Source organism: Pelodiscus sinensis, chromosome 3 (assembly GCF_049634645.1).
Source record: "Pelodiscus sinensis isolate JC-2024 chromosome 3, ASM4963464v1, whole genome shotgun sequence".
NCBI classification, from domain to species: domain Eukaryota; kingdom Metazoa; phylum Chordata; order Testudines; family Trionychidae; genus Pelodiscus; species Pelodiscus sinensis.
Window position 1 is genome coordinate 107589331 of NC_134713.1, and position 14304 is coordinate 107603634.

Sequence of the window (14304 nt, forward strand, 5' to 3'; positions counted from 1 at the left end):
CTGAGGTAGGGAAGCGGTGGAGGGAATCTGGCTATAGAGGAATCAAGACAAAAGAAAAGTTCTGCAGGATTTCAGATGAGGGACCAAGAAGCAGAGGACTTCAGTTCTGAAAGGGGCAGAAGAACTATAAATGTGAGCATTTGTTTTGAACTTTCCGTTGGACCTCTTTTTACCCCAGAAGAGAAGTGAACTTTTATGTGATCTAGGTGGAGGTCCAGATTATAGAAGACCCAGAGAGACAAGCCATTACAGAACTGAGGGAATAACCACAAAGGGGCAAGATGTCTGAAACTAGGGCTCAAGCAACACAGCACTGTCAGACAAGATACTCATTCACTGTAAACCACACTAGTGCTAAGTGCAGTCATTGTTTTGAAATGGCATTTCTGTAAAGTGCAACAATATAAGTGCTTTAGAGAAACAAATAAATTTGCATTCCTGGCAAGCAAAGCAATATGGGATATGGTCTGCACCCAATCACAGTCTCACAAGCTCACATAATCTCTCCAAATTCTTAGTTAATATCTATCTTTGGCTATAGTTATACTCAGGGCTTGACAAACTGCAGCGAAATCTACTCGCCAGTCCCGTACTGCGCATGAGCCAGACCCGCATTGCGCATGCCGCTGGTGAACGGGGAGATGGGCTGAAATCTACTCACCATAGGTGAGTAGAGTCACTGATTTGTCAAGCCCTGGTTATACTACAGACCTTACAGTGGCACAGCGGTAGGGATGCAGATGTGCTGCAGTAAGATTTCTCTTGTCATCACTCTATGCCAGGGGTCTCCAAACTACGGCCCGTGGGCCGGATGCGGCCCGCGAGGCCCTCTCATCCGGCCCGTGGAGACCTTTTTGTCTACGGAAAAAAAATTACGGAAATTTACGTGTATCCTGCCAAGATCAGCCGCCGCTTACGTGGACGTTATGTTTTTACCGAATTAAAATAGAGGCACGCAATAGTGCGTTATGTTTTCCAACCGATCATTACATTGCATGTTTTGATTGTTTTTTATTTGGACCTCAAGTGTGTAGTCGGCCCCCGAACTGCTGTTTGATAGTTAATGCGGCCCTCGGGCTGAAAAGTTTGGAGACCCCTGCTCTATGCTAACAGGAGAGAACTCTCCCATCAACATAATTAAACTGCCGCCAATGAGTAGCAGAAGCTATGTCAGCATGAGAAGATGACAAAATGATGTGCACACTGTCACTTATGTCTGCAAAAATTATGTCACTTGGTGATGTGTGTTCTTTTTTCCCCACATCCGAAGTGATAGAGGCAGCAAGGGATGGGGGAAGGGATTAGTCGACTAGTGTGTCAACTAGTCAATTACATTGCTACTATAGTGGCTACTGCTATAGCCAACTAATCACACTCAACCAGTCAAATAGCCACACTGTTCAAGCCAAATAGCCATATGTGGCTAGTATGTTGGACATCACAAGTCTAAAACATTGATTCACTCAAAGAAGAAAACTGATTTTGTTTTAAGCTTGTGCAATGACTTGTACACCAAACAAATTTCTCTCCCTCCTCTACTGTCAATGCTATTAAATACCAACATCACTTAGAAATTTTGCTGCAAAAGTTTCCAGCAATTCGGTGCTAGATGTAGTACTTAGGGTTTCCTCAGACAGAAATAATTACGATATTATCTGATGTTCTGGCTAAAATTGGCAGTCAGCACGTTATAAAGAAGTGAAATGGTCTCATTTTATCTAGTATATCCACCAATAGCAAAGCAAGTGTTATGCAGATGGATCATTGTTCAACAGTTTAAATAAAATCTTCCTTGTAGAAATGAGGAGGCAGGTGCTAAATAAGCCTTGGAAATTAAAGACAGGCAAAAGAGGTAAGCACAACTTTAAACATCATCCAGAACCATGTGTAGTAATGAGGGGGTCTTCCAGGAAAGTAAAAAGTAATAAAACTGCTCTACAGACACTTATATTGGTTTAGATTATTACAGTAGAAAAAGGAAAACAATCTACACTAATATGTGGCACCTTTGCACCAATGTAACTGCATTCATACTAGGGCTTGTGCAGGTATAATTATTTTAGTTTTAAAGCTTAAAAAACAAAATCACACCTCGATAGTTATACTAGTACAAAAAGTGTATATAAACTAGACCTTTTATCTACTTCTCTGTTGCCCTACCCCTTGTCTAGTTTTTATTTTTAGAAAAAAATACTAGTGCAAAGTGAATTAGAAGTAGGTATATAATGATCCTATGCTGCTCCATTAGTATTTTACACCACTTTGTGTTGGTGTAAATAACTATATAAGGTGCAGAACAGCAAAGAAACATCACGCTCAGCAGGTCTGCAGATGACGCAAAGCAAGGGGGAGAGGTAGATATGTTGGAGGGTAGGGATAGGGTCCAGAGTGACGTGGACATACTGGAGGATTGGCCCAGGAGAAATCTGGTGAGGTTCAACAAGGACAAGTGCAGAGTCCAGTACTTGGGTGGAAGAATCTCAAATACTGCTACAGGCTGGAGACGACTGGCTAAACAGTAGTTTGGCAAATAAAGACCTGGGGATTACAGTGGATGAAAAGCTGGGTATAAGTAAACAGTGTGCCCTTTTCACCAAGAAGGCTACTGGCATATTGGGATGTATTAGTAGGAGCATTGCCACAAGTTCTGGAGAAATGATTATTCCCTTTTATTTGGCATTGGTGAGGCAACTTCTGGAGTACTGTGTACAATTCTGGGCCCTCCATTATAGAAAGGATGTGGACGCATTGAAGAAAGTCCAGCAAAGGACAACAAAAATGATTAGGGTGCTGGAGCACATGACTTATGAAGAGAGGCTGAGGGATTTGAGTTTATATAGTCTACAGAAGAGTAAAGGGGGGATGTGATAGCAGCCTTCAACTACCTGAAGGGAGTTTTCAATAAGGATGGAGAAAGGCTGTTCTCAGTGGTGACAGGTGACATAACAAGGAGCAATGGTCTCAAGTTGCAGTGGGGGAGGTCTAGGCTGAATATTAGGAAAAATGATTTCACTAGGAGGGAGGTGAAGCTCTGGAAAGGGTTACCTACCAAGGTGGTGGAATCTACATCCCTAGAGTTTAAGTCCTGGCTTGACAAAGCCCTGACTGGGATGATTTAGTTGAGATTGGTCCTGCTTTTAGGAGGGGATTGGACTCGATGACCCCGAGGTCTCTTCCAACCCTGGTTCTATGATGAAGTCTCAAAGTGGTTGCCTTCACTGGGGAGATTAATTTAATCCTCGCCTCACATCTAAAAGATCACCTATGTAAACCCATCTGCTCAGACTTGCAGAAAGAACAAGAAGTTTGCCTTAATCAGCTTTGACATTTTAAATTATACAGCTTCTTTTTTGACTTACAGTTTTCTCTTCCACATTCCAAAACACAACAGACCCTTCCCTGTGTTAATGGAACATAACAATGCATTAGAATGGAGGATAAGATTATACTTTTTTGTATTTAAAAGTGCTTTAACGATAGTCATTTTGTCAGGCACTGCCTCTCCACAAAGTGAATCAATAAAATTTACAATGCTTAGTCTTTGTATGAGCCCCTTAACAAATGCTGTTTATCATGCTTTAATTTTTGTTTAATACAAAAAAGAAAAACACGTGCAATTTTAAAATCAGAATTATTTAAATTCTTAAGTGTTATGTGGGCACATGGTGTTTCCTTACTCTCCAGAAGAAAACTATAATTAAAAATATAATTAAAATACGTTACAGATATGTCAGTTTTCTGCAATAGCCTGACCACTCTAAATCAATAAGGCTTAATTTATTAAATTACATTTCAGTATAAGTTCATTATATTAAAATGAAAATGTATAGTATTAATGGGACATTGCACATTATGTCTCTAGGGGGAGGCATGATTCTTGTAAACTCTGGAAACTGTTATTCATGTCAAAGGACTATTTGAAATGATGGACTAGACAAGAATGAATTTTAAAGTTGTGGGTTTCCCAGGAAATCTCCAGGGGAAGGTGTATGTAAGTGTACCCCTCCAGTTGTGCAACTCCTCAGCCTTTTGAAGCTTCATGCTAAAAAGGGGATTTTTGTCTGCTGATCACCTGTTACATGAGGCTTAATAATGAGCAGCTGTGAACTTTATGTAACCACAGAAAATCCCTTAGATGGCATTAGGACAAGGGCGGGCAAAGGGGTCTTCTCAGGCTGGATCCGGCCTATGTCCACCCTGCTCCTCCCCTGCCCCCAGGCCAATTGAGACCTGGGGATGGGGGGAGTGTGCAAAGTCTCCTTCCCCAGCCAATGGTACATGGCAGCTTTTGAAAAATGCTGGCTGTTTTAAAACAGCCAGTGGCTCTCTCTAGCTGCCATGCACCTCTGGCAGGGTGGGGGCAGGGAGTGAAATACTTTGCACACTCCCCTGCCCCCAGGCCCTAATAGGCCTAGGGGTAGGGGGAGCATGTGAGGTCTCCTCCCATTGCGGTGCCGAGAGGGAACTGCCAGCTATTTTAAAACAGCTGACAATTCTTTCTAGGCAGATAGGGGGAGGACTTCACGCACTTCCTCACCCCTAGGCCAATCAGTGTTGGGGGGGGGGAAGGGAGCAAGAGAAGTCTCCTGGCCCCACCCCTTCCACTTAAGGTCCCACCCCTTCCAGGGTGGCTCTGGGCCACTTCTGAAACTTATGAAGTGGCCCCCTTTTAAAAATTATTACCCACCCCTGCATTAGGAGATGGCTGGGAAATCACCTGCCAGAGCCCTTGCTGGAGTTGGGATAATCTGTGGAAAATTTATTTGCATGTGTATGGATTTATAGCCTGTGAGGAGAAGGCAAAACAAGTCTGCTGAAGCAGTCTGACTTTCACAGCACAGAAAGATGTGGGGCTCTACCAAAAAGAGGTGACTGCTTGAGGAGCCTGAAGTCTAGAATGTACCCTTCCCAGACCATAAGGAGGAAATACAGGTGCAGCTGCCCTGAACTGTGACAAGTAGCATGATACAGCCACATGTATCATATGTGGCAGGCTTGGTTTGCAACTTACCTGAAGAAAAATATCATCCCAGGATCATATTCTTTTGCAGCATTTTCTGTGCCAATAACCAAAACATTTGCTGCATCTAGTTTAAAAATAAATGGAAGGGAATAACATTTTAGAAAGCAGAACAGTTGCTGTATTTTAAACCTGTTAAAACACATACAACTAACTCCAGTTGATCAGTTTCTATCTGGGAACAATACTTCCAAAATAAAAGTAATATTTTTGAAATACAAATATTTTCCAAGAGGGAATATGTGAAACAATTGCAATATATAAAATTGTCTGTGTTCTCAAAGATGCACATTCATTCCCATTTTTTGATTCTGGATTCCACTAGTCCATTCCCTTTAAAAATGTTAGTGAAACGCAGTACTTATGAAAAATGTAGGATAAAAGATGGAACTGATTGCAGGTGACAACAAATGAAAAACAGGGAGTGAGGTCAGAAGTGTAAACAAGGAACTAGATGGGGATATCAGAGTACACTGGACAGTATACACTGCTCTAGAGTCAGTGGATGCCACCCAGAGGAACTCTGATGTGTGAGACCAGTAAGGAACAATGGCATGCCCCACAGTTACAGACAACCTTCCTGTTGAGCTTGTCAGCCCCGAAGACTGAAATCCTTTTTTCATATAGCAGGCACAGTGAATTCCAGCTCTACACTAGTTTTGCTTTTATAGTTATGTTGGTTAGGAGTGCGAAAAATCATCTCCTTTAACAGATATAGCTATGCCACCAAAAGTCCTACTGTTGGTACAGTTCTACCAGCACTGTGTGTGGTTTTGATCGTATGCTTTATTTCATTCGGGGAATTGGGATAAGCCAGGATGAGTGCTAGTGTAGCTATATCAACAAACATTTATAGTGCAGAAATCCTTCAGACTGTAGCCAAATGTGCATTACCATTAAAGTGGAAGAATCACTTCCAAGGGCTGGGGCGAAGTGTTTAAATCACTGTCTATCCCCATTTTACTTGCCTTACAGCAAACTTACTTGACAAACAAGTGTGATGTGGATTCATTTACATTAGAAACTGAATTGACATCATTAGTCACTTGACATAGGTCACTTAAAAGTAACGACTTAACAGACTTGAGGAAGTTGTAGCAATTGATAAGTCTCTCAAGTGCTAAGCAAAACTTACAATATCAGTGTTCTTTGATGGAAGAGGGTACTTGTCAGCATATCCCTTCGTTTTCCCACTTTAATATCACAGCCCAGTTATTTCATCTGCATTTGTTAAACTTTCCATTATGGTTACAATACATTTGACATTGCCAAATTCATCCTGTCAAGTAATATAGTATAAGAGGGCACAAATCCAATTGCCTTTAATGGGAGTTTTGTCCATTTATACCATGCCAGAATTCAGTCTAGTGAAGTGATCAGAGAACTTGTATGAACAAACAATGAGCGAGAAAAGATGAGGAACCGTTACAAAGCATTTCAACAATCTAGTTAGGCTAAGCTGTAGTTTCCCATTTCTATATCCCATCACAAATTTGTTTTCCCCGTGTCTGTAGTCTTTTAGGAAAATCTGTGGTAATCTGTTACTATACTATTTCTATACAATGAGCCTGGATTTGTCAAGAACAAGTCTTGTCAAACCAACTTAATAGCTTTATTTGACAGGGTAATAAAACTTGTGGATAGGAGAAAAACAGTGTATGTAGTATATCTTGACTTTAGTAAGGCTGTTGATACTTCCACATAACATTCTCATAAACAAGTTAGGAATAATATAACCTAGATGAAGCTACTATAAAGCAGGTGTATAACTGGTTGGAGAACGGCTTCCAGAGAGTAATTAGCAGTGGTTCACAGTCAAGCTAGAAGGCATATCAAGTGGGGTCCCCTAGGACTGGTCGTAAGTCTGATTCTGTTCCATATTTTTATCAATGATGGCATAGAGTAGCAGTTCTCAAGCCAGGGTCTGGTACCCTGGGGGGCCACAAGCAGGTTTCAAGGGGGCCACTAAAATAAACCAGAGAGCACAGTCAGTGTTAGAATCACTGGGACCCAGAGCAGAAAGCTGAATCCCAAGTCCCACTGCTTGTGGCTAAAGCCAAAACCCAAGCTCCTCCTCCCCAGGCTGAAGCCGACACCTGAGAAATTTAGCTCTGCAGGCCCTTTATGGCTTGAGGTACTTGTTACCAAAGCTGTCCCCGGCTTTTAGTTTACTAAAACAAAGTTATTGTGGTATGGGTGGGATGTAGAATTTTTACAGAATGTTAGATGGGTCTCAGAAGGAAAAAGATTGAGAACCTTTCTGACCAAGGGCCACTTCAAAAATTTTGAAGGAGTGAGGCCTCAGGTGGACGGGGCAAGGCCAGGATACTTCCATGCTTCCCTACCTCCAGACCCTGACTGGTCTGGAGGTGGGAGGGTGTGCAAAGTCTTTGCCCTCCTCCTCCCCTCCCCCCCCGAAAGAACCGTCAGATGTACTGAACAGCTGGCAATTCCCTCTAGGTACCAGTGCCTCTGGCAGTGGGAGGAGACTTCACATACTCCCCCCTAATGCCCCCAGGTCAATCAGGGCCTGGGGAGAAGGAGCACGTGAAGTTTCTTGCTCCCTGCCTCCACCCTGCAAAGAAACGCCACAGAAGAGTCAACTGCCAGCTAAGCAGCAGGGAAAGCCAGTATTCATTTCAATATAGAAGCATGGCTTCCCTTGTTCTAATACACACAGACCTGCTATAGTGTTTCATTCTTCCGCATTTATCTTTACAGATAAAATAAGTATCTTGTATTTAATCTGTACTCATTTACAGAGTATATAAACAGTCACTGTGTATCCATCTGTAATATGAGTTAATATCACCTTCTTTCATTATTGAGGTGTAGTGGGGCTTAATTCATTACCATTTGTGAAGCACTCTGACACCATGGTGAGCCTGCCTATTAACAGTATCTTCCATTTCCTTTAACTTCAAACAGGCTGTGTCTACACTGGCAGGTCTTGTGCAAGAACATATGCAAATGAGCAGGGCCTTACAAACCCTGGCGAGAACTACTCGACAGCACCGCATTGCGCATGCGCCAGACTGGCACTGTGCATGCGCGAAGCGCCGGTGAATGGGGCACATGGAGCGACCGACTGAAATCTACTCACCATGGGCGAGTAGATTCAGTGGTTTGTCAAGCCCTGCAAAGGAGGCACGGCGATGAATATTGCTGCACCTCATGTGCATACTTAATGAGCCACCATTTTTGCACGAGGGGCTTTTGCGCAAGAAGGAGCAGTCGACACTGCTCCTTCTTGCGCAAAAATCCCCTCTTCTGCAAGAGCCGTTCTGCCGCTTATTTTCAACTGTAATCTTCCCATTTGGTATTTGTTTATTTAGAGGGCAAACAGTCAACAAGTTTTTCTCTCCTCCTACTAATGCACAGCTTGTAGTATTCAGGGGACACTTCTTAAAATTCATAATATAGAGCAAGGCTGAAAAGTTTATCGGACACTCAAAGGCCAATACAAATGAGGAAGAGTGTCAATGACCAGGGAATTTGCCCTGATAAATCTAGCCAGTGGCAAGGAAAGGGAAATTGCTGAGATGCTAACCAAGCCATTGTCTGGGAATGTTGTTCTGGGCTTTTAAGATAAACCTCAGTGTAGAAGGTGCTGAAAATATAGGAAGCCTCTAAACCAGGGGTCAGCAACCTTTTCAAACTAAAGAGCCAAACTACATCAAAATTCAGAACAAATGGTCACCAAAGAGCCAGTAGGTGGTGTATGTGACAGGAAGTTCTTTCCAAGTTTGCAGAATCAGATTATCAACATGCTCCTTTTCTTCATGTCAGCCCATTTGTGCATTTTTGCCAATTCTTCACATTGTCGAGCAAGGCATTCTAAATCAGAATTTAGCTTAACAAATTTTTCTACCCCGATATCCGACTCCTTGAAATCTGCTATTTCCATTTCCAAATTGCTGATTAAGATGTCTGGAGTGACTGTCAAATCTAGTTTTTCTATGGACGTTTTATGTGGATGAATCATAAACTTAAACAGAACACCGTTTTTGCAAAAGTCAACAAAATGAGACTTACATGCCATCAGGAGCTCAGAAACAAACCCAGCAAGCTAATGCAAACAAGGCTGTTATTTGGATTCTCTCTGATACCAATGTTTCACGATTCGTAATCTTTCAAAATGTGCCAATCTGTCTATGTTGATTTCTTTGATGAAGACCATCAATACTGACTCAAATCCAAACAGTGCCTGCTGCAGAGTCAGAACTTTTTTTCCTTGCCCTTGTAGCTTAAAGTTCAACTCATTCAAATGACCAGTAACATCGATGAGAGAGTAAAACATGAGCAGCCAGTCAGTCTGAAAGCTCAGGTGTGTGAGACATCCTTCAGATCCAAAAATTACTTAATCTCATTAACGCAAGTGGCAAAATGAGACAAAACTTTGCCACGAGATACCCTGCTTTACTGATGTACAATGTTGGCTGGTTATTTCGAATCTACTTTTTCAAGCAGTGACTGAAACTGATGGTGATTAAGGGCTCAGGCAAGAATCCAACTGACAATGTGAATGATCAGTCCCATTACATTTCCTAGCTCAGTTCCACAAGATTACACACAAAGTGCCTCCTGATGCACAATGTAATGAAAGTTCAAAAATGGGCAGTTCAGCTGTTCTAACAAGAGTAAGGAATCCCCTATATTTGCGGACTATGCTAGGTGCACCACCCATACACACAGACACAAGATTACCCAACTGTATTTCTCTCTCATTTACAAAGTTCATCACAGTTTTAAGGATGTCCTTGCCCCTTGTTTGATTTTTCATTGGTAAGATCTCAATCATTTCTTTGTGCACAGGGTTTCCACAAATATGTCCCAGAATACACAACTGATTTATGTCACATATGTCGGTTATCTTGTTTAAAGCAAATGCAAAATAAGTAGCTGTACTCAAATTTTGCATTTGTTCCTTGTCAACTTGATGGGCCATTTTCACAGCTCTGTCATGAACTGTTGTTGCCAATAATGGCATGTCTTGACTTTTCTTGACTATGCCAGCAGGCTATTTTGTCCAATGTTCATTTTTCGTAGCAGCTCCTCGTAGGCTTTTTTTGCATGCATCATCCTCATGGTATTTTGTAGCAAATGCTGCATGTTTTGTCATGAAATTTGCTTGTTTGTTTGAGAACAGTCTCTCACTACAAATGAGACAATGTGGAGATCCAGCCCTACCCCCAATTGCATACAAATCGATTCACTCATTTTGAAAATGTTCATACCCACCATCTTTCTCATATCACTATTTTTACTGCTGAGGGGTTACAATGTTCAGGGCTCAACAAACTATACAATCTACTTGCCAGTGGCGAGTAGATTTCAGCCGCGAGTCCCATTCATTTGCGGCGCGCGCATGTGCAATGCGGCTCTTGTGCATGTGCAGTACAGGACTGGCGAGAGGTTTTCACCGCCATTTGTCAAGCCTTGACAATGTTCACCATCACGTATGATGATGGAAGGATTCCTTGACCAATAAAATAACACAAGAATATGTATCTGACCCTCAACGAATGGAGAGGCTGGATGGTTGTTAAAATGAACAGTTAAAGGTGAAACAGACCAAAAAAAAAAATCGTCCTGACATGAATTACACATTTTAAAAATTTTAAATTAATTTTTCATTTTAATTTAAAATGTATGTATTTTGGGAATGACAAAAGAGCCAGGGGTTGCAGACCCCTGCTCTAAATCTTATAGCTGCTAGAAAGCAGCAGCATCCCCTCCTTCCTTCTCTCACCCCAAACATCGCTGTAGCAGGGTGGTGGTGGGATGAGGATATCGCCACTGCACTACTCAGCTTTCCACAAAAGATTTCTTCACTACTCTGTTCCCATTCAGCTAAAACTGCCAAGACTGGTCAGCTTTCATTTGATGAGACTGAGTAAAGTTATGAGTAGCTGTAGAGGAATTAAAGCTATTAGTCTGTACTAGGGATGTGAAAGTTTAACCATTTAACCAGTGGAGGATATCAAAGCATATACAAGCTATAGAGTACATCCGGTATGGGGACTCAGACAATATCATCTTTGCTGTTTGCAGATTATGATGTCCTTATTTCTTTGATCTTCAATGCACTTAAATGTTTCACTGAGTTTGAAGTGGCTGGGATGAGAATCAGCAACTCAAAATCAGAGATCATAATCTTCTGAAACAAAGTGGACTGTTCTCCCCAGGCAAGGGGAAGGCAGCTACCAGTAGTGAATACATTCAAGAGAAGGGGTCTTGTTCATGAGTGAATGCAAGTGGAAGCATGAGATCAACTGGTAGACTGGTGCAGCAACACCACTGTGGGCACTGTGCTGATTCATGGCGGTAAAGCAGGCCCAGAGTTCCGACAAAGCTTGTGGTTCACAGGCACTCTGTCCTTCTTCTTACCTAAGGTCATGAATTCCAATTATTGACCAAAAGGATGAGGTTTCTCTGCAGGGTGACTAGGCTTACTCTTTGAGAGAGAGTGAAGAACTCGACTATACAAGAGGGCCCTTAGAGTCGCTACTTCTCGAGATCGACAGGTGCCCGTTGAGGTGACTTGGGCACCTGATAAAGATGGGAGGCTTCCACTGGAGGCTTCACTGGGAGGCTTCCACTGGAACTATATAAGGCACATCCCACCGTGCTGAGGCCCCAAGGCCAAATGAGGACACGCTGGAAGGATTATATCCCCCAACTGGCCGGGGAACATGGGAATCTCCCAGGAGCAGATGGAATCTGTTGTGGAGGAAAAGGTGGTCTGGTCTTCCCCACTCTTCATGCTGCCACTGTGACCCTTATCAATAAAAGCAGCATAAAGCAAAAAGGAAGAGAAGGAGAAACAACAGGACAACTTTCCATTTGAAAATTCCTGCAAAAACAGAAATTTTTATCAAACATTCAAAATCATTTTTCCAGGGCAATTGATTTCTGGTTTAGAGGAGGTATCCTATTTTCTAACCAGTTCCATTATATCATTTTTGGGAAATCACTAGGTATTTACAACTGCAGAGAATGCTGCTCTGTCAAAGGTTTATTTTGTCTTCAGTTTTTTAAACAGAATTTTGAGAGAGAGCAATTTTGTTCGAAGGTATCAAAATATTCCCCGATATAATGTCAGTGATAAAGTACATATGAAAGTGTAGAAAATTGCTACTACTGTTCTAGACAACTCATCCATCTTTTGTTCCCAAAATAAGGTAAAGCTGTTCAAGATAGGTTTTAAAAATCTACCTCTAGGCAAACTTGTTATTTCAACATATCCATATGAAGTCAGGTCATGGCATAGATTACCAAGATGATATTCATCTGCTGTTGCGAAGGCTGTGCATTGCATCAGATCCTGTGCCAAAGGAATACAAGCTTGGGTTAAAGAAAGGCTGAAGTTACATGTTTACAGATATTTGTTTGGCTGTGGCCAAGTTTGTTATAGGATTTGACATTTGTTTAACTATTAGTTTTTTATGGTGTGCATCATCATCATATCAGACCACCATGAACACCAATGAATTTATTCTTTCCCAAAGAGATAAGTGAAATATAATAATTATCTCTACTTTACAGATGGGAAATGGAGCAACAGATAAAATGATGTGCCTGTGACTGAGCTAGGAACTGAACTCAGGTCTCCTGAATGCCAGTCCAGCACCTTAACAGAAAGGCCACACTTCCAACTACTTAATTTTGTTCAGGACTTTGTGCTTGCTCTCATTGACGTTGACGATGAAGGCTCAGACTTTTAAGAAACTAACGTAATAGGGCCAGTTCCTGTCCATCCCTTGTCTCACACCGACAGAACCAATATTCTTGAGAGTGCACAGCCTACGCCACATTTGCAACTTCTGGGAAGTAAACTACTCCAAAAGGACGGGGGTGTAGAATTGGCCACTGCTAGGGTCCTAATAAGCTCATGGCCACAAAAACCACCTTAAGGACCATGAAAATTGGTCTTTCCCCATGAAACCTGATCTTGTGTGTGATTTTTACTCTATACTATAGATTTCATGGGGGAGACAACCATTTCTCAAACTGGGGTTCCTAACCCAAAAGGAAGTTACTGGGGAATCACAAGATGGCAGCTGTTGGCCAGGCAACCAGCTCAAGGCGGCATCCCACTAGCAGGAGCACAGAAGTAAGGGTGGCAATACCATACCATGACAACCTTACTTCTGTGCTGCTGCTGGCACAGCTGGGTGGCCACAGAATATAGCTCTTCACTGAGGAGCCAGCACCACATGCAACGCTGTAGAAGTAAGGGTTGCAGCAACATTCCAGGCCATCCTTACTTATGCACTGCTGCTGGCAGCTTTACCTGCAGAACTGGGACCCCAGCCAGCAGCCACTGCGTTCCAGTGGCTCAGCTCCAATGGCAGTGCTGAGAAGGGTAGCAGTACTGTAATCCCCACCCCCAAACTTTTTTTTTTAGGTCAGGAAAATTACCATTGCAATGCCATGAAATGCCAAAAGCATGAAATTTGACTTAAAATCCCATGACCATGAAATTGACCAAAATGGTCTGTGAATTTGATGGTGTGCTTGCCATAGTCCTGCCCTGTTTTGCACCAATCAACAGATATGCAGGTTGAACCTCTCTAGTCTGTAACTCTGTGGTCGAGCAACATCCATGGTGCAGCATTTTAGTTAGCTATCTGTCTATTTATGGGTGTGTCCAAGTTCCCTGTGGCCCCATGAAGTTTGTTTATAGGCACCAGACCTGGCTCTGAGTGTTCTGTGCTGTTATTTAGCTCTAATTTACCCGAAGACTGTGTCTACATTGGCAAAATTTTGCGCAAAAGCCTGTCTACACTGGCCGCGAGTTCTCGTGCAAGAACACTGACGTTCTAATGTAAGAAATCAGTGCTGCTTGTGCAAGAACTATGATGCTCCCACTCAGGAATAAGTTCTTGCGCAAGAGGTCAGTGTAGACAGGCAACATGAATTTCTTGTGCAAGAAAGTCTGACGGCTAAAACGGCCATCAGAGCTTTCTTGCGCACGAGAGCATCTACACTGGCATGGATGCTTTTGCGCAAAAGCACATCTCTTGTGCAAAAGCACATGCCAGTGTAGACGCTCTCTTGCGCAAATACTTTAACGCAAGAACTCTTGCGTTAAAGAGTATTTGCGCAAAAACTTGCCAATGTAGATGTAGCCGAAATATCTTATAAGATCCCATTAAGCAGTGGAATTGTTGGTAATGATGCTACACTATACTGACCTCCCCTGATTCAACAAATTCTCTGCTTCTGTACCAGTCAAGTCTCAAGGGTGTTAAGTTAGAGAGGTTTAATCTGTATACAGC

General features: G+C 42.3%; 2 protein-coding genes across 9 annotated transcripts in view; one reads left to right on the forward strand and one right to left on the reverse strand.

The window, feature by feature from the left end:
- The window catches only part of DCPH1 (damage control phosphatase 1), a 51934-nt gene that overhangs the window by 15419 nt on the left and 22211 nt on the right, over positions 1 to 14304 (forward strand). The gene's annotated exons all lie outside the window — the stretch shown is intronic.
- The window catches only part of RMND1 (required for meiotic nuclear division 1 homolog), a 33058-nt gene that overhangs the window by 10467 nt on the left and 8287 nt on the right, over positions 1 to 14304 (reverse strand). For 7 of the 8 annotated variants that reach the window (XM_075924451.1, XM_075924445.1, XM_075924446.1 and 4 more), the window contains 3 exons: positions 12239 to 12347; positions 5012 to 5087; positions 3360 to 3399 (listed from right to left, as the gene is read on the reverse strand). The exons of the other annotated variant lie outside the window; for it this stretch is intronic. In XM_075924451.1, coding sequence (XP_075780566.1) covers positions 3360 to 3399; positions 5012 to 5087; positions 12239 to 12341 — 219 coding nt within the window. In that variant the 5' untranslated portion in view covers positions 12342 to 12347. The remainder of the gene's footprint in view (positions 1 to 3359; positions 3400 to 5011; positions 5088 to 12238; positions 12348 to 14304) is intronic. 8 annotated transcript variants of the gene reach the window in all.